This window comes from Buteo buteo, chromosome 7 (assembly GCF_964188355.1).
Source record: "Buteo buteo chromosome 7, bButBut1.hap1.1, whole genome shotgun sequence".
Classification (NCBI taxonomy): Eukaryota; Metazoa; Chordata; class Aves; order Accipitriformes; family Accipitridae; genus Buteo; species Buteo buteo.
The window spans coordinates 19248511-19270365 of NC_134177.1; the positions used below are offsets into that span (position 1 = coordinate 19248511).

The window sequence follows — 21855 nt, forward strand, 5'->3', positions numbered from 1 at the left end:
AATACCCATTAAAAAAATCAATTTTGTCAATAGAAACAAGTTTAATTTAGAACACGATCTGCAAACACCTATATACTTCAACAGAATACATTTAAAAAGTTGTCCTTAGTGGTCATATTATGTAACAGTTGCTATTGCAAGAATTCTTGTGCCACTAAAAGAGAAAAAGTACTGCTGAACAGTTCTGTGCTCTTCAGCTCTGTCATTACTCACTTGGCTAGGTGTGCCCTTGTTTAAGTGCAGTGTGGGTGCAGCTTCTCCCAAGAGAGATTTGAGTGGCTTCACCTCAGGTGTGCTGCTTGTACTACTAGCAGAAGACCCCGATATGGATGCATGGACTGATGCCACCACCTTTGCTTGCTCTGGAGGAACATACCTACATTCAAAAAGAGCAATAGTCTTTACAAGTTTAACATGAAAAGTTCTGCTCAACATTTGTAAGACTCAAGTGTGAGAACTGGTAGATCTCAGCTTTGCTATTTTAACCCACTGACCCTGCAACAAATTACATCAGTAGTTTGCAAAATACCCATTATTTACATATGCTAGATATTTTTTTAAAAATGGACTAGAATTCCAAGTCATCAATACTGTACAGCACTTAATACAAACCACACATGTCTTTCACCTCCTAATAAAAGCCTGCAAAACCCTTACTTTACACTGTTGTTGACAATCCCTTAAGCCATTTCTGCTCCATCACTATGAACTACACATTGAGAAACTTCTTTAAATAGTTTGTCTTTGCTTCCTGCAGGAGCTCTGAATAAAGTCCAGAAATCATTTTGCTTTAGAGCTGTGCGATCTAGTCCAAAAAGCACACATGAAGGAAAGTACACTTAAGAATGTGAGGATAACAGTCTGTCTCCACTTGTCATAGAGGCAATCTTCATAATTGTAAAGCTATCTTACCATCTTTTCTTTTCGTATTTTTCCTGTAGAAATTCCTTTACTTTCTGTGGATCCCTGAAATCTGGAATTGCTGATGATCTATCATCAAATAGGCCTAGCCAAATCTGTTTGCACACCTTAAAAAAAAAAAACCACCATGGATTAATCAGTGAAAATATCTTCATTCAAAACCTATTTAAGTTCACAACTGTTAATACATCAAACCATTAAAAAGTGTGTGGCTACACATTTTTTATTCCAGACTGAGCTGCTTTAACAACTGACTGGTGCACCATATACTAGTCTAAATACTTAAAGTTGAAAGACCATCTGTCACAGCAGGGCAAGCAAATCCTAGCATCCAATTTCACCATCAAATACTACTTCCACAAAATATTTGTAGTATGTACTCATGAAGGGGCAAAGCACCTGATTACTACTTGTGATCTTTAAGACTCTTCTTCACCTAATTCTACACATTCCCTCACCTGTACGTCAGGTTTTAAACTGTTTCAACAGATTCCATATGCCATAAGCCCCAGATGGTAGCTTTTAAAGGATCTAAGGTTTAATATTTATACTTATAATTACTATTTGAGTATAGGAAGTTTTTTTTTTTAAACAGCCTTTCTTACCATTATGCAGTTTCTACAGTATCATACACATTCAATTTGAGTGAAGGTATAAGAAAAGGGGGAAAAGTACTCTTGCAGTGCTTTAATTCTCAAATTATAGTTAGAAGTGAGCTGAAGTTGAAGCAATTGCAAAATTCTCAGTACGTTCAGCTTCAATTCCTGACCAAAACAAGAAGAAAGGTGACTGTTCTCAAAATTAAACAAGACACAGGATTTGTCAAACTTAAAATGTTTTCTTTAAGCACTTAGGACTACTCTGCAAATAATCTGAATATGCACCCAGATGATATACCAAACATTAGCTACCTTTTAAAAACAGGCTGCCATTGTAGAACAGGATTTTTTCCAGAGAAGTAGAGTCAAAAAAGCTTTATTTTTATGATGCATAACCTTTTTTCCCCACAACCTTTCTGAAATAGTCCTGATCATCCCTCTTATATGCCTCCTACAAATGCTGCTCTCTACTCCTGCAATAGTGTCAGGTTTTCAGCATTGTCCCCATGACCTTCAGAGGAAGCACATGCTCTAACCGGCAAAAGCTGCATAAACTGATTACCCTGAAAGCTGGCAAATCAAGGTAGAAGCTGTGATACTTCCACTACACCATCTTCCCCAGACGTTTTCTTCTTTACCTGGCCAGCTAACTTCACCAAAATTGTAGCAACTTAGCATCTTCGGGAGCACTAGCTGTCAAATGTGGTAAATCTTATAGGTCATTTCAAAGACTGCTCAGGATTAAACAGATTAGACAGACAGTGCAAGTATGTATTTCATACTTGATGTCTCAATTTTATATAGCCTGCTTGCATGTCCAACACACAACAGTCCTTACTGTCATCTACAGGATAGAGACAACAACAATAGGAAACATCTAATGATCAAAGGATAACTCCAAATTAGTGATTTAAATGCTCATCTAAAAATAAGATCAGTAGTCCCTACTTCAAATAAACTCAGCCACTTAGCATTCATTCAGCAATTGTATCTTCAGTCCACCAAAGGGTTAAGTTTAATGCACTGATTTGAGTTCGTAATTTAAACGGCCATTATTTGCAGTATGGTAATAGGTGAAATGAAACTGAAGGTATGTCTTTAATACTTCCTCATACAAAGTTAAAAGATATAAACCTAGTCAAAAAAGTCACAGGTCTTTTCTAAAATAATAGCTTGAAGCACTATTTTATTAGTAGCAATCTTTCACACAAGCACTACTTTTTGCTGACAAGATTTATAAAGTCAGAACATTTATGGGTATAGCTTTAAACATCTGCAGTGGATAGTCTGATGTGGGCCAGCAGTAGTCTTTCTATATGTAGATTTGTGAGTATAACTGTACCAACTAGTAGTCATATGATTGCTAGGAGAAAGAGAAGTCCTGTTTGTGGCTAGTCACAGAACGCCTCACAGCAGGAGTTGGTGGTGTCCAAATCTACACAGTCCCCCCCAACCCCAACTTCAGTATTGGGAGGAACATCAGGAAACACTGAAGAAAGGAAAAAGTTGTGCCCAATTTCAGACAAGCAGAAAGGCAAGTGTTAGAACAGCCCCTACTTGATCCCACACCTAGTAGAATAACACTCAGGGCTGTACCATGATAAACAGTTTGCATCCAGTCTAAGATGTGCTAGCGAACGAAAGATGAGGTCCTCTTCCCCACCCATATCAGGCCATTAAATTACTCTCCTTTCTCCTACTATCCAAAACAAGTCAGATCAAAGAAACTCATCACAATTACCATATCACTAGTACCACTGAAACCTGTACTGAGACCAACACACAGCAACAGTCAAACCACAATGCAGTTTTTCACCTTTCTCCCTCCCAGTTTTCTGCTTCATCTTCACCCTGAAAGGCCTAAGCATTCAGAGTGAAGGGAAAAGAAGAAAAAACAAACCAATTCTGTGTCAAATAGTCTCAAGCCTTCCTGACCGCTACAGACGATTTATAAGAGAAATCAGAAAACAAGGTCCTGTGTAGTCACAGATCATTGTGGCAGAAAACCTCTCTGGGGAAGATGATGTAGTGGAAGTAACACAGTGTCTACCTTGATTTGCCAACTTCAGATCATTTACCAGGTATGCAGCTATAGTAGATAACAGTTCTATGAATATGCAAACAGGTACGAAGGAGGGCTATGCTGTCCAAACACGTTGTTGGTTTAAAATGATGCAAGCTCCTTAAAGGCGTCAGTTCTTGCACTGCACTGCAATTTTTGCAAACCTTCAGAAAACAGGCTTCCAAAAGTGTTTCCTGGAGCAAATAATTTCTTCTAAATACCTAAACACAAAAGCAGTAACAACTGAAATATACCTTAAGTCACTACTGTAATATATTTAATTAAACCTGCCAGGCACTCTTATTTGTTTTCTGTTACTGGTAGCAGAGAGAACAGTATTACTAATGGGCAACACACAACACCACACAGCCACCAAGAAACAGAACCTAGACTTAATCACACATGCTTCAGCAAGAAGTTCTCATTTTAACAGAATTTGACAGCAGTAGCTATACAAACACAGGTTAGAACTTTACCACACCAGAGATACAAATTAAGTTTCATGTAAGTTTCTTTACCCAAAGGGTTCTCAGAGAAAGTACAATTTCTTAGAAGTCTTAAATACAGGCAAGTCCTTTAGAAAGCCAAATTTTATAAAGCTTTAGTATCACACACGGAACTATTAAAAGGCACAGTTTTGTCTATTTCTGTATGAAGCATTTGCTTTGAACATCAGCAGCCGTTCCAAGCAAGCATTCAGAACACAATAAAAGGCCCATTGTCTTTCCTTGTTTGCTGGTGACCTGTATGCTCTTTCTAGCTATACTTTTGTTACTATCATCTGACTTGACAGGGGTCCACAATACTGCATTGATTATGCTTCAAGCAAGCCATAATACACAATTTTCAGCTATCTACAAAAAAGCAAGTGGCAGTGTGCTGTGCAATACCACAGGATGAAATCAAAATTGGAAATTAAAAAAAAAGTCAGAAACAGAACTCACATCATCATACAACTGTTGTTTGTTGAAATAGTTATTTTCCCATAGCCTTAAAATAAGTCGACTAAGAGTACTGAATCTTGTGCAAAGAAAAGTTTGCTGTGAGAAATGTGGATATTTTTACTGATCAGGCCATCAATTTTTTTATTTCAAAGCTATTTAAAAGTTACTCTTATGATAAAGATCAAGGAAATTTATGCCATATAACTTGCTGTTGAGTTATGGTGGGGAATGATCACTCAGCATTTACATCTTTGGTACCCTGACTACTCCCCACTAATCACAGCTTTTAAATCCACTATCTGAATTTGACAGCACTTGAGATACTAAAAGATTAATTGTAACAAAAGAAAAATAATTAGTGGAAATGTAGAAAAATCAGATTGACAACTTTAGTTGCCAATACTTCAACGTGAGCTTCAGTTCTGTGTGCTGTCTGGCCTGACAGCTGCCTAGGCAGGACACCTGAACAAATTAACACATGGTTATTTACAGTATGTGCTGATTCTTGCACAGCCATTACTTGCAGGACATGGGGAAAAAAGTGTAAAAAGGCAGTAAAGAGCATATAAATCTGTACAAAACCAAGCTTCAAGCAACAAGTCACTCTACTAAACACGAAGTTTTCTTCTTAGTTTTCTAATACAAACTTAATATTTGAGAAAAAAACTCAAGGAAGTAGTTTTCAAAAGAAGCAAAAAATTCAGAATATATGCTTTGAGAAATTTGAATTTGATATCCCAAAGAGCATGTATTTCAAAACACCTCTCTACTCTAGCTACTCCATACATAAATCAGACTTGCAGAGCTGATTTGGAAAATGCTACTGCCCGAGTTTCGTAATACATCTTAAGCTCCATTTTAACAGAAATACTCATTCCTTTGCTTTTACAGATAATACATGAAGAAGTGTCCCAACTCACCACAAAGTTACACAACATTACTATTAAGGTACCAGGCCTAAAAATTCTGTGGCTTTCTGAAATCCTTCTACATTGCACCATCTGCTTGGTGATATTCTGGTTCAGCCATTTAATATTAATATTGTTCTTTTTGCAACAGCAGCACAAATAAGCCTCTGCTCAAAAGCTCTGTTCATTCACCAAAAGCCTTGCTATACTCCTCCTTTTGATAACCAAAACTATTAAACAAAATGCTCTGCTTAGAGAAGAAGAGTCTGGCAAGCTGGAGCCAAGAGTAAACATTCAAGTTATGTGGAAGCCCCTAGAAACAGTGGAACATATCCAACAATCCATAATCATTGTCCACTGTCCCTGAAAAGTATAATTAGTCCCACTGGTTCACCAATGCAGCAAGAAAAAAAACAAACAAAAAAAGACAGCATTGAAGTCAGAGTGATCAAGCGTATGCAGTATTTGAAAGTCTACTTTTATTGAAGGGTTGACAGAAGCAAGACTTTGAAGTTTTGTCTGCCTCTATTACATTGTGGGAGCTGCAAAGTACCAAGACAAAGCAAAGTTTTATCTTGCCAGGTAACAATAAGTAGAAAACAAGATTCAGCAGTTAACTTCATGAAATTTAAAAGTTCATGAGAATCCTTTTACAACGGGTTTGGGAAGAACAGCACCTGTTCTCTGCCAACAAGCTCTGATCCTGCGAGGGATGTCATTAGACATTTGGCAACTGGATACTGGGAAGCTGCAGAATTAGATCAGTAAATACAGCATGAAGCAAAGAGGGAAAGAGAATCACAACCAGCTTCAACCTACTCACCCTGACCTAGATGAAAACCCAGGAGGTAGCAAGGCAGAAACTGTGAGTTGCCACAACTTAAATATATCATTGAAAGGAGAAATTGGGCCAAGTGCATGTTCTATGTTATAATAAAGTCTTTACCTATATTTTCTCTTCATACCATTGGTTTCCCCGAATCTGTACTCAACAGCTATTCGAGGGAGAAATGTTTTTTCCTAGAATAATACATTTACCTATCTTGTTTTCCATACTCTATTTACATTTGTAGTCCTACAGTTTGAGTAATTACCCTTGTTTTCAGCTTTGACAGAAAGGAACAAAGAACTCATCCCATTCATTGCACGTCTGGTACTCCACAAAATAAAGTTGACCAGAAAGGCTTCTGGTTTAAAACCCAGCCTCCTAGAAACATTTCATTATTTCAGGAGCTCCAGGCAGGGCTCAAAGGCTAAGAAGAACATAAACATACCTGTTTTCCACAAATTAGCTTTTGGTTTTGCTTCTAGGTTTGTTGTCATGTTTGGGGTTTTTTTTGTGTGTGTTTTTACAGAGTTGGGGAAGGACAGGCACATGAAAAAAACTTCTAATAAAAGAAGTCAGTCAGCAGTATCCATCAAATTTTGCAGAAAGCCTGAGACAACCCGAGATGTCAGTTATTTCTATTCCAGTGCTACATATTTCAACTACCAAACAACACTTTACCATGTCATAACTATTTCACTGATGCAGATCTCCAGTGTGTGTGGGAAGGCGGATATGGGAGAGACAAAGGCCTTCTGCTTACACAACACATTGAGCCACCACCACACTTTGGAAACTCCTATTAGCATAGTTGTGCTAGTTAGGAATAATAAAAATTCAGTTAGGCCAGCAAAATTAAGGTTTTGCTCACGAAGCCACCTTCTCTTGTATGCAGTGAAAGCAGCATGGCAAGGAAAAGCTATAGTGGGACAAGTACTTCTGCTGGTAGAAGCTGCACTTCAACTAGGGAAAAGCACACTACTAGGCCTATAGCACTTCTTGTTTAGACCCAGACATACCATTGCACAGGAAGACTACACATGCCGGTCTAGTTTAAAAAGCTCTAATGAGATATTCCCTTTCAGGAATGTGGTAAATACCAAATTAGATTTCTTCTTCTCCCCTTCCCCCTCCCCAATAAAATATCCTCAGTTATGCACCAAATGTAATGCTGACAGTGCAAAGAACTACAGATTACCACACAACAAAACTATGTTCCAAAACATAACACTCACCACAGGAAGAAAGATTTGGAAACAGTTCCCTTATGTAAGCAAGTTATAGTTTTGTTTAGTAATTCAGCACTTCTGATGTCAATATTATTCATTAATCTCTGTAGCTTAAAAGAATTTTATACTGCCAGTATACTGATTTCAAAGCCAGTTTGGGTCCAGAAGATATAGCTGCTTTCATAACCACAGAGTCCAAGCTAGTAAATCCTGCTAACAAAGACATTGTTCTACACACAATCAGCTCATGTATCTCTGTATCATATTAGCAGAACCAGGGATGTACTACAAGGACACCTGATTGCACAGCTCACGCTGTCAGGACTCATCAGCTCCAGCTTAGTACTGCTCTTTTCCCTCCAAGGTTTCTAGGCCACATTCCATAGTAAAGGAGATTCTAGGAAAGCATTTTGGTCAGGCCAAACACCAGCTCTGAACCAGCCCTACACTGCTACTAGTTCTGCAAGGGTACAGGAAACTGGTACTTGTACAGGTGCTATCAAGAGTCAGAAAGACTGGCACTAAAAAAAAATTAAGCACTGTTAAACTAATCCCAAGCAGTTGAGCATACCCGCATAGCATTCTACTCATTAGCTCAGGTAAACACAGTCTTTGCTGCCGGAGGAACACAGATTTTTTCCAAATACAAGACCATCCAAATCATCATCTTCCACCATACGCATATTAGAATAGGCTGTTCAGAAAGGTTGTAAAACATCTAGCACTTTTCAAAATTAACTGTGTAACTGGTTTGCCTCATAATACTATTCTTCAGCTTCAGGGGAAAGCTTCTGAAAAAATATTCACAGCTATAATGGCAACATGAGAGTAGTACCACCTCCACTTTCTGCAAACAGTGAGTTCAGTTTCCACTGCCATTGCAATACTGAATCAGAGGCCTAATCAATGTTAGCATCATTTGATTATGAGTATTCAACAGAACCATCTCCATACCACTCTCTCCTCATTATTCTTAACATGAAAATACTGCGTGAAAATACCTCACACTGCTCTTCATGAAGAGAACAAGGAGGGGAAAAATCCTACCCAGTGAGTCAGAATTGCCTTTATCCTTCAAAATTACTTCAGAAGGCACTTGAGCAACACCAAAGTATAGGTGTCTTCTGATACAGTAAAAAGATTTAAATCTGTATTTGAAGCAGTAAAAACTCATCCAAAAAAAGTTCAAGTTACCTGTGCCAGAAAGACATTCTTTGGAGGTGTATATACAGGGAAGAAGATGGTGTCTCACACCTGAAGAGAAGCTGCTCTGAATAATCTCTTCCCAAAGCAGTCGCTTTGTGGAAGCCTTTTAGTAACTGAACATTTTACCCACGTGTGCCAGAAAGATGGCAATTTGTGACAACTGGGGAAAAGTTACTATTTCAGATATGAGGAATTTTTTTTTTTTGGTAAAAGAACTTCAACCTCTTATAATACATTGACCTTATAAATACTCTTTGAAGGAGAGTGGAAAACTAATTCTTCTAGGAACAACTCACCACCTTAACCACCTTATCTTAGGGAAACTTTCTTGCTATCTTCCTTTCTATTCAGAACAAGTTCCCTGTTGTACACCATGATCTACTCCCCTGGAAGCAAGAAGGCTTACCACAGAGGCCTTGGCCATGTTGAAGAAAGACTGGGAGGACAAAGTGGGAAAGAAAGTATTTTAAAAGGTACAGAAAAATGGAAGTTAAATATACTAGATTGCAAAAAGTTGAGCTTTTTTTTTTATACATATAGCTGCAGAACTAAAAAAACTGAATGTTACAGCATCTAAACCATTCAGTGACCATATTTTGTTTCAGATGTCCATGTTCTAAAATGTTGGACAGTTCCATGTTTGAGCAAGTTTATCCTAGAAAATTTCATTTCTTAATATATACAGAAGATCCATCTATGCTGAAGAGCAAGCTAACCAAAGAAGGTTTTTTTGAGGTTAGATGAAGTTCATCTGCCCAATACTTTATCTTATCTGCAGGTCAGTATTCCAAAGTCCAACACTAACAAGAAAAAGCAAAATGCTTATTTAACTACTGCAACATACAGCATGACAAAGTGAAAACATGTTTAATTAGATTTTAAACTTCTAACAGTGTTTAAACAGTATCATTTCTGTTCAGTATTTGAGCACCTCTTAAATCTACCATCTGCAATTACAAATACCTATTCAGTATTACTTACAATTAAGGCAATGCACTGCTATCCAACAACCCAAAACTATACTCAGGAGGACATCTTCATTTCTGAGGTAGCTCATTTAAATCATTGCAATACTTTAATTAGAGGAATAAGTACTACAAACACAGAGACCCCTGCTTTTGAAACACAGTACAGCATTACAGAGATCTGAACTTTTTTATGTCAATAATAAATTACATGTCAACTAAATCAGTATGATTGGCAGACTAGTCAGGTCTATAATGAGAAGGACAACTACACTAACCAACTGAGTAGGGATCACTTAAGGATCTAGATCAGTGAAAAATGAAACTGGTAGCATTCTCTAGCTGTTGCCGATACAGTGAAAAACTGAAATTAAAACAGATGCAGGGAGGGAGGTACACACACACGTTTTCCTTTACCCTTGTGAAGCTTAAAGGAAAGCTGGAGTTTACAATCTAATCTTATGGAAAGAGATTCCCACACACTATATCTGAACCCACGAAAGATTCTTTATTATTCTCCCTATGCAAAAAGTCAGCAATATGCTATATATACATGCACACACATATATGTATATACATATATATGCAGTGTTATGCAGCTTTAACATGCCAAAACAATTCCAAAGAAACCTAGTCAAAGCCATTAAGAGTATTTTATAACATGTGGAAGAGTTTAGACCTTGCTCCCCCTCTGTCTAGAGGAATCATCCACTAACAGTTATTTCAACAAATAATGCATATTTACCAGGGCAGAAAAAAAATATTGCTACTTCTGTTTTCATTCTTCAACCTGACAGTTATGAATGGGCCAAATTTAAGAAAGTTAAGTATCAGCATTTTAGCTAATGATGGGATTCACCCCCACAAAGCTTCACAAGAACATGCTGATAAGACACTATACAGCCTACAATCAATAGTTCTACTAAAACAGAATACACATCCAATCAAAGTGAAATAGAAGTTTTTCTGATTCAGAACAGAAGCAAAAGCTGCCTCTAAAATCATCAATGCTATAGTATGGTATTAAAAGACAAACTTCATTCTCAAATTGAAGACAGCAGTAGCCACATCCAGGGTTTACAGGCGCCATGTGTCCCCAAAGAGCCAATCCAACATTCACCTCAGATTTAGTTTTCATCTACTAAAAAGAACAAAAAGGCAGTACACTAGAACTTTGTCTTCAAAGCTGCCCCAAGCCACTCTAAACACGTAGACACTTATTGGATAACAATCCATAGAGGAAAAAAATTCTCCCTTTCCTTCCTCTCTTCAAGAACCTTCAACATTGATACACTTTCATTAAAGAAAGACACTATTGAAACTACTAGAAGACTTTCGACACCTAGTCTGAAGAAATACAGCTACAAGCAACAGATTTATTTTTGTCATGGTACGTTCTTTCAGGAAACACTGCTGCAGTCAGTCTCAAGGTCTGGGCTTGCAGAAAAAAAGTAAAAGACAGATATATATTTCCTCATGCAAAAGTAAAAGAAAACCCAATTCAGAAATACTGCTCATGTGAATCTAGACTGTCTGGGTTGGGCAATAACATGTAACATTATGATGATCAGCCAGCTAAGTGAAACAAGCTCTTCAGAAGCACCACTTAAAGGAAAACTTGATTATTTCATTTGAAGTAGTGTCTTAAAGTTTAATATTAAGTGCCAAAACCACTCGACATTCTTCAAATAATACTTACTTCATTTCCATGTTTCTGCAGAAATTCTATTTCCTGTTGTGTGAAAGTAGTCATTGAAATTGACTTCACTCTGTGGGGTGGATTCAAGCCCCGTCTAAAAGAAGCAGCAAGAAGTATTTAGTCAGTATTCAGGAAATCTGTCACCATACAATCACTTTTAACATTATAACCAGAAGTCAGTCAGTTTTAAACTCAGGAGCCATCTCTGTAAAACACACTCATTTTGGTACTGCCATACAACTTAAGGCTGTGTAAGCTCATCTCAAAATAACATTCAGTATGCAGAGTCAAATAATTGCGCTTTAGCAGAGACCAATGTTTATAACCGCACATGCAAACTCACTCTGACACTTTCTACGCAAGTTTACGAAAACATAATTAGACTTTTTTTTTTAAATCCTAATCTGCTGCCCCAAACTTGTTCACCCTTGCCTCTACCCTTCATCTCTCAATCCTGGGCCCCTCTTTTGTAGTTTTCTTTCCCTTCAACTCCTCCCCTCACTTCAACCTGTTCTTACTACAACTTCTACCCAATGACTAGATTTCTTCGAGCCAAACTTCCCAGCTCAGATTCTCTTTCTCTTGCTTTAATTATATTTCCTGTTTCCTCCCAGCATCTTTTTTCTAGTTTACTTTTTGCCCCTCCATCCACAGGTCTGTCATCTTCCTCCTCCTGAACACTACACAAGTAACAGCAACAAAAGCAAAAAGACATGTGCTCTCAAATGAGAGATACCATTACTAATGCAATAGCCGAAAACTTCAGCAGCTCTGCCTTAAACAGAGATTGACACCATTCTCACATCCATGCTATAGACTGCTGCAGCAGTGCTAACAGAAACTTAAGTCACTTGTGCCACCAAACCCTAGCATTGTCAAACCCAGTTCAGTCAAAACCCAAAAGCATAGAGAAAAATCCTGCTGAGCAACAGTGCCAGTATAAGAAAAACCTTTCTTTCTTTTTAAGCTCTTTCTTTAAATACATGCTAACTACTGCTTTTGCCCACAAATACTTAGAATTAAAATCAAGCTGTGTTTTGCTCAATGGAAACAAGAGCATTACATCCCACATACGCCAAACAGTGGAGACACTAACTCAGGCAACACAATGGGGTTAGTTTAACACTCAAGTAAATTAATCATGCCTGGATTTTTGCGATACCATCTTAAAAAAAAAACAACATTAACTATTAGATATCAAAGAACACAAAATTCTGTGGTTATGTACATGACAAGAAAGTTTCCAGAAAGGAAGTTGGGGGAAACTTTCCAGGGATGTAATACAGGGCTAATAAATTGCTAACAAATCAACTGGTAAGAGTTAGCTTTATTGCTTATATTTCTTACTACACTCTAGTTATACATTTGGTTCAGACTGCTTTTAGGAATTAAAAAAAATAATCACTGACATCCAATTAAAGACTAGTAGTATTCTTGGAATAATCATGGAGTTTAAAGAAAACTAACTATAAATTAAATTGTTATCCATCAAAATAGTGTATGACAAAAATCAGTTGTTCCAAATATTAACACTTTATACTCAACTTTCACAGAAATTTTTTTAGCACTTTGAGTTTCTGAATAAGTATAATGGAGAAAAAAAATTGTTGTGCATTTAGCTTGCAAATTCACCCTGACACCCAAGTTCACACTATACAAGCAGTAACATTTTAGCCCAAGTTTCATTAAAAAACAGCTTTAAGACACTCAATGTTTGAAACACTTGGATAAAAATAAACAATTAATTGTATTTTGCTAAGAAATGCAATGAACTTAAGGGTACCTCAGAAGCAGAAGACATATACAAACCTATTGGAATATGAGAATTAATTTTACAGATTGCTGTTTGCTTAAGCAAACTTTTCAAATCTGAGCATCTAAAATTAGACTCCATGGTTCAACACCTTGACAAGAAGGCAGAAGTTTTAAGGTTACTGAGAGAGGTTTCAAGACAGTTTATTCAACTCAAACATCAGCAAATTAATTTGTCTCAAAATGTTTAAATTCCTTGGTAAACTGAAATTAACAATTTAACAGCTGCAAATCAAATCCACATCTACATCACAAATAAACAACACTTATTAAAATACTGTATTATTATCTAAGATTTTTTTTTTAAGTATTTTCATCATTTTCATATGATGCAACCCCCCAAAAATCTGTAAGAGTTCTATGCAGTTAAAATTCATTGTTTCAGAGCTGGTGCTAGTATTAGGTTTGGTTGTCTGGGTTTTGTTTATTTTTTGGTGTTTGGTTGTTTTGTTTTTTTAAACACACCTTCTTGGTCTGTACATGAGTAATTACATTTCACTAAGTGACTCTCTAGAATCGCATATTAAGTGACAGCATTGAAACAAAGTTGGCATCCACCTGGCATTTCACATAAATATGCTCCATCAAATATTATATAACAATCACTGTCCCTTGCTTTTACACTAAGTATTAAAGTGGATCTGTCTACCTTAGTCTGTTCAATTCACTCTCCTCCTATTACTTAAGAAAGATGCACAGTTAGATAGTTGTAAACTATTTCATGACTATTTTAAAAGCTAGGGTTATTCGCTAAGACATTCACATGTTTTTCAGCACAGGTAGTACATCTAAACTTTCACACTAGCTTCTGCTGAAAATTAATTTTTACAATAAGTATAGTTTAAGTGCTATATTGAACCTGTGTTTCCAACTTAAAGGCACTGCACAAGTTATTTAAGCAGTACCTACTCTACACTGATCTACTAGGGCTCTTTAAAGCATTTACATCAACAAACATGTATGTTCTGTTAAACAGCAAGACTAAATGTACTTAAAACATAGACAAGATTTTGTTTAGCCTAACTAGAGGCTTCCTACATGCCTCTCTCTCCAGTGAGGACTGCTCTACAGTTTTATGGTTCAGGTTATAAAGTTCCCTGATTTACACATTATATCCATGATGTGAGAAGATGAATTCTCATTTCTTTTACATCCTCCCGCTAAAGGAGGAAGACATGCCCCACTCTAAGTGCCAGATCACAACACAGAAGTATCAGATGTCTTTGCATGATGAAAGAAAGCATGTTGCCACATAGGTGATGCAGGAAGATTGGAAATCATGAACATAACTTTAATAGCCATAAATGCAAAGTTAACTATCAAACTGCAGTACTATACATTCAAGTATTTTTTCTGTTTATTTAACACGGCAAGGCGTGAGGGGAAGCCTATGAAAAGCCTCCTCTTACACTAAAGCAATGTAAGAAGTCAGACTGGAACAAGGAATTCAAGACAAGAGGCTCCATTATACAGCATACAAACACAACCCAAAACATGTACTATCTTCCTTAGATAAGTTACTTTGATTCTATCATTAGAACAGCTAAAACCCTATTTTTTTATGATTTCTAACAAGCATGAGCCACTTTCAATAACATTATACCCATGAACTAACTAGAACCTCCTTAAAACAGAGCAGTTGTGGGATTTATGAAGCAGAACTCGAGAACCAAGCTTAAGTACTAAAGCTACTCTTACTTCAAAATCCTAAGATATTTTATACCCTTCCTTACCTACAGAGATTACTTGATGACCCAAACAATTTGCAAGCAACTCATGTACATATGGGGGAAGCTTACTGGTAGACAGCCAAGTACAATTATCCCTTATGAGGAATAAACAATCCTCCTTTTTTATAGAAGTGTATCTACCACTTGCTTTGTTTCTTTCCATGTATTTGACAAGTGTTTTGCACAGTTCTAATGCTTTACAGTATTCCCTATTTAACAGGGGACAAAATGGATTATAGTCCCTTAGTCCAAATTAGTAATGCCTAAATTTAAATTGAACCTGAACAAATCTTTGCAACCTGTACCCGTGCAGTGGTACCAGTTACTCCTTTCTCTACTACAGAGTCCCTGAGGAAGACAGCAACCAAATGCTACCTCAGCACTTAATCCAAATCATAGCTATCTCCTAAGAGGCTCTTGCAAAAGATGACCAAGCAAGACTATTCTGCCACCTGCACTTACCTGGCACACTATAGCTAGAACATCCCACACATGGATCCTACTCATCACTGCCAACATCTTCATGCTCAGCAATGGTTACTTCTGTGGAATAGCACTGTGACCCGAACTTCCAGCTATGAGACTATCCTCCACTGACCCTCCACTGAATCAGTCCAAGCTTCTAGTGACACAGCCTGTCATAGGGACAGCTACAGCGAACGTGAGCAGAACATGAGATCCCTGCTCTTCAGAGAGCATTGTTAAAACTGGTGCTCTCACAAACAAAGGAAGCTTTAAGGCCACAGACACAAGATTCTGAAGTCTGGCAATTGAAATATTAAACATTCAAAACACTCTCAACTGAACATTTGTTGCTAACATAATTTAGTAGCAAATTATGGTTGAACTTGTAGTTGTTGGCAGAGCAGGCACTCCTGCATTCACCTCAAACACATGTCAGCAAAGTTGTCTGCAAAGGCCAGAGCTGGGAAAGGAAAAAAATTTAAGAGAGTGGGCTCTGTTGGAATAAAGGGTCACTTCTGTGGGAGGAACGGTGGGCACACAGCTACTCAACACGGCTAAAGTTTCCCTGTATCAGATTCTAACATGATCTCAAGTCTAAGCCAGCAAAATCTGATCCCCTAAGAAGCAGGAAGTTAATGAGGCAAGTCAAATGCCAAGCCATCATAGAGCACCCGACATCCCCAGGTGTTTGGAAAACAATCTTTAGAAAACCCAATGTCACAGCATTCGTTATTATTTCTATGCTATTGTTATTAGCAAAAGAGAATATAAGCAGTACTGGCCATTCTTGAAACTTGTAGACTTCCCTGGAGACCCTCCATCTCACAAGCTCATTTATTTTTAACAGCAAAAGGCGCACACACACATTTAGAAGCACAGTCAAGGTTAATTTAACTTTTTTCTTAATAAAAAAAAATTAAATTCCTCTCTGAACTGCATAGTATTCACTGTGGTATAGACATTTCCTTTGCTCTCCAGCCATGACACTGAAAACAAGTAATATAGGAAATACCCTTAAAAAATATATATATACACACACATACATATAAGACACAGAGCCATTTTCCAAACATGCTCCAAAGGAAAAAAAGGACTGGAAAGTCAAGCCAACACAACCAGAATCACCTTCACTCTAACACTGTTTATTTAGACCATTTGGGGAAAAGGACAATAATTCACCACCATTGCACAAAGATTTATTGTTTAGTTTGTTACTAGTATCTGCCGTCAAATATTTCAATCTGGCTGATACAGAAGTCCCTTACCCAGGAAAATCTTAAATGTAAAATTTCAACTAGGAATATTATAAGCAGCCAAAAGAAGGCCACATGATCCAATAACTGTAAGAAATAGCATAAAAGAGCTTTAGCATTCCCCACTGTAACCATATGTTCCAAACATTCTTTGTTGCTCCTTCCTGACACAAGCCAGAAGTGCAAACATCTGAACAAGAGACTTCCTCAGTAAGTTGGAAGGGAGGGAGTAAGGAGGGTGGCAGCAGGAAAAATGGTAGGAATGTCCTAATTATCACATTAAAGATAGATAAAGCAGATATTAAAAAAAAAGTCACGATTAAATTAAAAAATTTCTATAGTACCAAACTTGTGGAAGTGGACTCTTAGTCAAACAGGAATATTTTCCATTCAAGAATTTTAAAAGGTGTTCTTTTTATGAAAGTTAGGAGCTGGCTGACCAGAAGCGGTACAGAAGTGCTTGAAAGCAAAGATACGCACAGACAGCTGAGAAGCAAGGCAAAAAGGCATTTGATAAGACAAAGGGAAGGATGTCACTGTCAGCAGGACACATGGTAGCATCCAGAAACAGAACAGACATAGCTACCAACATAATTCCTTGAACCAAAGGACTTTTGTCAAACCAAAAGAATCCCTCTGCCAACACTTCCCCGAGACACAGTTTTGCTATAAGAAAGAGAAGTCTTCCAGTTTTGTATTACCATAATCCTTGACCTGACAAGACTGCTCCTCTAGAGCATCTCCTCCCACTCTCAGGGAAGAAATAATTGTATGTATTTTTCTACATATCCTATATTCTTGTCCAATACCAAAAAGTTGAATTAGGCACCTTTGTGTGATGCTAGCGTGCTTTTTTTCCACATGAAGAGAATTTAAACACAGGGAACAAGCAGAGGTATTTTAAGAGGAAGCCACTACCCAAACCACTATCCGTGAACTTTCTCCTGCATGCACCATTTTGCAGAGCAAAACTTGTGCTCTGGTAAACCCAATCTGATGAGAAAACTTAAAACCTAGGTATTACAGCAAAGGACCTCCTCTGTGTTATTCATACCCTTAACTTGCCGAGACTCACCTGCAACATTAAAGTCAGAAACAGATCTTTTTAGCAAAGTCACTAGTTCTCTCATCATTTTTAGCAGTACTTGAACAAGCCTGACATACTATTTTTGGAAATAGTTAAGAAAATGGTAGTTTTTAAAATCTAAATCTAGTAATAAATAGTGTTGCTCTCTTTCTACACATAGTATCCTTAGTGGAAATTAAGGATGGCTCCAGAATGAAGGTTTTGGGTTTGAATAGACTGTCCTTGCCAGGACAATGAATAAACACTTCAGAAAACTTGCAAAGTTAGACTTTCTAAGTTAGACTTCAGATTTAAAAAGTTTAGAGTTACCTGTATCTAGAACAACATGCCTAAGATTATATGGAATTTAGCGACTACTTTTAGTTAACTGAGAAACCTTTCTGAAGGAGACTTCTTAATGTACTAGCATTTTAATCTTGCATTGGGCACCTCATACTTGAAAAAACTGGTCTACTTGACTCCAAGAATACTTCCTGCACCAGATTAGAAAAAATTGATTAAACCAAGAAGCAATACAAGTCATTCACATAGCATACAAACAAGATGAAGTAATAAGATTATTAAAGCCTTACAGTAAAGCAAGTATTATGAGGCAGAAAGCAAGCAGCCATTAGGAACTACAGAAGCAGCAGTACTTTTATACTTATTTGCCATTATGTGGTTTCTTCCCAAGTCATTTCCCTCCACTGTGGAATTCTACAGTGAAAAGCATGTGCAAATAAACAAGTTGTATGAAGGACTATTCTGATAGAAGTGTTAAAAATAACAGTTCCTAGTTATGGAACCATGGAACAGACATGACCTATCTCTACACTAAGTCTCACTCCTAACAAAAATAACACCTTAGAACCTAGCCAGTGGGATAACCAATGCATATGATCTTGCACACACAATTTATGAAAGCATTTCCAAGCGATGAAAGAATGAACCCAAATTTATTTCAGAAGAAAGCTTTAAGTCCTCTTAACAGTCCTTTACTCCAGCTTTAAGCGTAGGTGTTACGAGCTGTAACAACTAAAAGTGTTGTTTGTGGTTTCTTTTTTATAGCAACACAAAAACACTGCATATTTAGAATGAAAGGGCTATTTGCATTTCATTAGAATACCAATACATTAACAACTTTTCTTCAGAAAAAGTCTTCCTCCTTTAAGCATGGTAACATCCAAATGATGGCCAACTTAACAGCAAGTGACAGCTGTGCCCTGCTTACTAGCTGTTTCACTGCGTGTACATCCTTTTGGTTACTGTAAATTGGACTATGCACTTTAGTAGTCCATACCTCCCAGCCAACAGATAAAAAGGAACAAATCTTACTGAACCCATGCTAAACATCTCAGCAGCACTCATGATATATCTGTCTATTAAGGTCAAGAAGCCTGAAAAATAAAGGGAAATATTCTCATGAAACTGTTTTATCATGCTGTCAGTTTAACCAGTAGGAACATGTGCAACCATGAAATAAGCTCTGCGCAGGAGCTTAAAATAGTTTCACATGCCAGCACAAATAACACTTTGCTAACAGAGCAAACAATAGCCAGAGCTGGCTGATTAAGTAGCATGTACATGTCAAAAACTAGAGCCTCTTTTCAGTTCCATACCCTGAATGTATTTCTGTATTTGTGTCAAGCCTGTTCAAAAGTCTACACAAAGTAGAAGGGGAAAAAACAAACCCAAGACTAATTAGCTGTCTAGTAGTATAAAAGGCAGTTTGTTCCATGTAAATTCAGCACAGAACTAACATGTTTGCTTTGTTTTGCACCTCAATATAATTACCAACTTTGTTCTAAAACACCAGACCTTACTTGGAAGGCCTGTGTGGGGTACTTAGTCCTTCTTAGTAAGGGGAGAGAAACTAGTTCAGGCTCCTGAATGCCTTCTGTGAACTCAAACCCTTACAAACACAAGCCTGTATCCTTTGACATACTATTTGTTACTTACTTTGGCCACTCTTTGATTCTGCTCCGTTCCGCAAGCACAATGCCACAGAAACATAAAACAAGCAAACAGACTTAGCTACGGAAGCAGTAACACTGAAGACAGTAGGGTTCTCCCCCCGCCCCCAAAGTTACATGTAACTGGAATTCAGAACTGACTGATCTCAACTCTTAGTTTCATACACACTATCTCAGAGGAGGAAGGGTGGGAAAGGAAGGAGGAGTAGTGGAGAGGCCCATGCAGGAATGAGGAACAGGAAAAATGCAATCCACTTTATCAGAGCCAATCCCTTTCCAAGGCTTATATAGATAGTTTGTAGGAAGCAATAGATGCAAGAAAAAACCCTTCTACTACTTTTCTGGTCAAGTATATTAAACTATTAAGGCTAGAGTTTATCCTCTAAGCTAGAGTTTAGAGAGTTGTCTCACAAGCTGTCAAGCATAATTTGAGATGCAAAGGGCTAGGCTGGTGATCTAACTTAACATTAAAGTCAGCTTTTTCAAACGTTAAACTTGGCATTCACGATGGGTTTAGCCTCCCCACGGCCTCACAAGGCTGTCATGGAAGTGAGCTGTTCAGCCACGTACCTGCCCGCTGCCCCTTCCAGAAGTACTCCCCCAGCACTTGTTCAACTAACTACGCCTTCGACGAGTTACTTCCAGGGTGGAGGTGGTGGTGGTGGTGGTGGTGGCGGTGGTGGCGGCGCCCCCCCCCCGCTCCCGCGCCGTGGGTCAAGCGCTTACACTCCCTACGTGCCGGGGAACACCTCCCCAGGAGCGGCGACGGGATCAGCTCCGGGCTGCCGCCGCCCGCCGGCCCCGCGCACGCACACCCGGCTACCAACCGCCATCTCCCGCCCCGGCGGCTCCGGCCGGGATTCTGAGCCGACACCCTCGCGAAAGCCTCCCGGCTGCCGTCCCCTCCCCGGAAAGCCGCCCCCCCCCCCCCCGCCTGCTCCCCTCCGACGTGGCTGACCCAGGAGGGAAGGGGAAACCCAGGGGGGAAACGGCCGGCGCAGCGAAACTCAAAGGCGAGGCGCTACACCCCGCGTAGCGGCTCGCCCCGGCGGACGGCGTCTCCCGGCGGCGAAGCGAGCCCGGAGGCCGGCCTGGGGCGGAGGTCGTCCCGCCGGCACCGGGGCCGCCCTCCCCCCTCCCGGGCCGGCCGGAGGGATGGGGCCGAAGGCCGCCCCCCGCCCGCACTCACAGGATGCCGGAGCAGGAGGTGCACACGAAGCTGCCCACCGTCATGTCGGTGTAGGTGGGGCCGCGCTGGTCGCAGTCGAAGCACTTGCGGTTGGGCGGGAGGCTGCTCATCTCCCGCAGCAGCTTCAGGTGCTTCTCCTCCTGCTTCCGCTTGGCGCTCGCGGCCATGGCCCCGCCGGCGAGGGGACCGCACGGCACGGCACGGCGCGGCGCGGCGCCGGGCCCCGCTCACACCCCGGCGGCGGCGGCGCTCCGGGGCCCGGCCGGCGGGAGAGGGGGCCGGGGCGGGGGAGGGGGGGGGGAAGGGGAGGAAGGGGCGGGGAGGGCAACCGGCGCCCGCCGCTGAGCCGGGGCGGGAGCGCGGCCGCCGCTTGCGCCGGCCGGCGGCACGGCGAGAAAGGGAGGGCGGGAGGGGAGAGGGGCGGGCCGAGGGCCGCGGCGCGGAGGAGGCCGGCGGCGGCGCCAGGCCCCGGGCGGCTGAATGACGAGCCCGGGCGGAACCTGCGCGACACCTTTATGAGATCAGGGAAGGAGATGGCGGCGGCGGAGCGGCAGCGCCGAAGGCGCCCGCCGGCGGCAGCGCCCCCTCTCGCGCGGGAGGACGCACTCCCCCGCCCGCCGCGACCCCGGCCCGGGGGAGGCGCCGCCGGCGGGGCCGTGGTGTCACCCGGCGTGACCCGGCGGGGCGGGGGGGGCTTGCTCCGAGGAGCGGGGAGAGATGCGACCCCGGAGGGAACGCCGGGGGGCAGTCCTGTGAGGAATCCTGCGGGAAAAATCGCAGTAAAGCGCACGGTTCGCCTTTCCTCGGGGAGGCGGGGGTCGCCCCCTCCCCGCGGTGTGCTCGGGGCGGGCTGCTCCGCCACGCCCCCGGGGGCGCCCTCTCCTCTCCCCCGCCGGGGTGAGCGCCAGGCGCGGCCGTTGGGGAGGGGGCGGCCGTCTTGGCGGGGGGGGGTGTCGCCGCGGCCGCCGTTCTCCACACGCCCCTCGGCCGCAGGCGGTGCGGGCGGGC

At 40.5% G+C, this 21855-nt stretch overlaps 1 protein-coding gene across 8 annotated transcripts in view; it reads right to left on the reverse strand.

Moving 5' to 3' along the window:
- The window catches only part of AGFG1 (ArfGAP with FG repeats 1), a 37191-nt gene extending 16044 nt beyond the window's left edge, over window positions 1-21147 (reverse strand). For all 8 annotated transcript variants that reach the window (XM_075031816.1, XM_075031815.1, XM_075031813.1 and 5 more), the window contains exons 1-4: window positions 20848-21147; window positions 11360-11453; window positions 913-1028; window positions 214-376 (exon numbers count right to left, since the gene is read on the reverse strand). In XM_075031816.1, the coding sequence (XP_074887917.1) occupies window positions 214-376; window positions 913-1028; window positions 11360-11453; window positions 20848-21014 (540 nt within the window). In that variant the 5' untranslated portion in view covers window positions 21015-21147. The remainder of the gene's footprint in view (window positions 1-213; window positions 377-912; window positions 1029-11359; window positions 11454-20847) is intronic.
- Window positions 21148-21855: the final 708 nt, after the last annotated feature.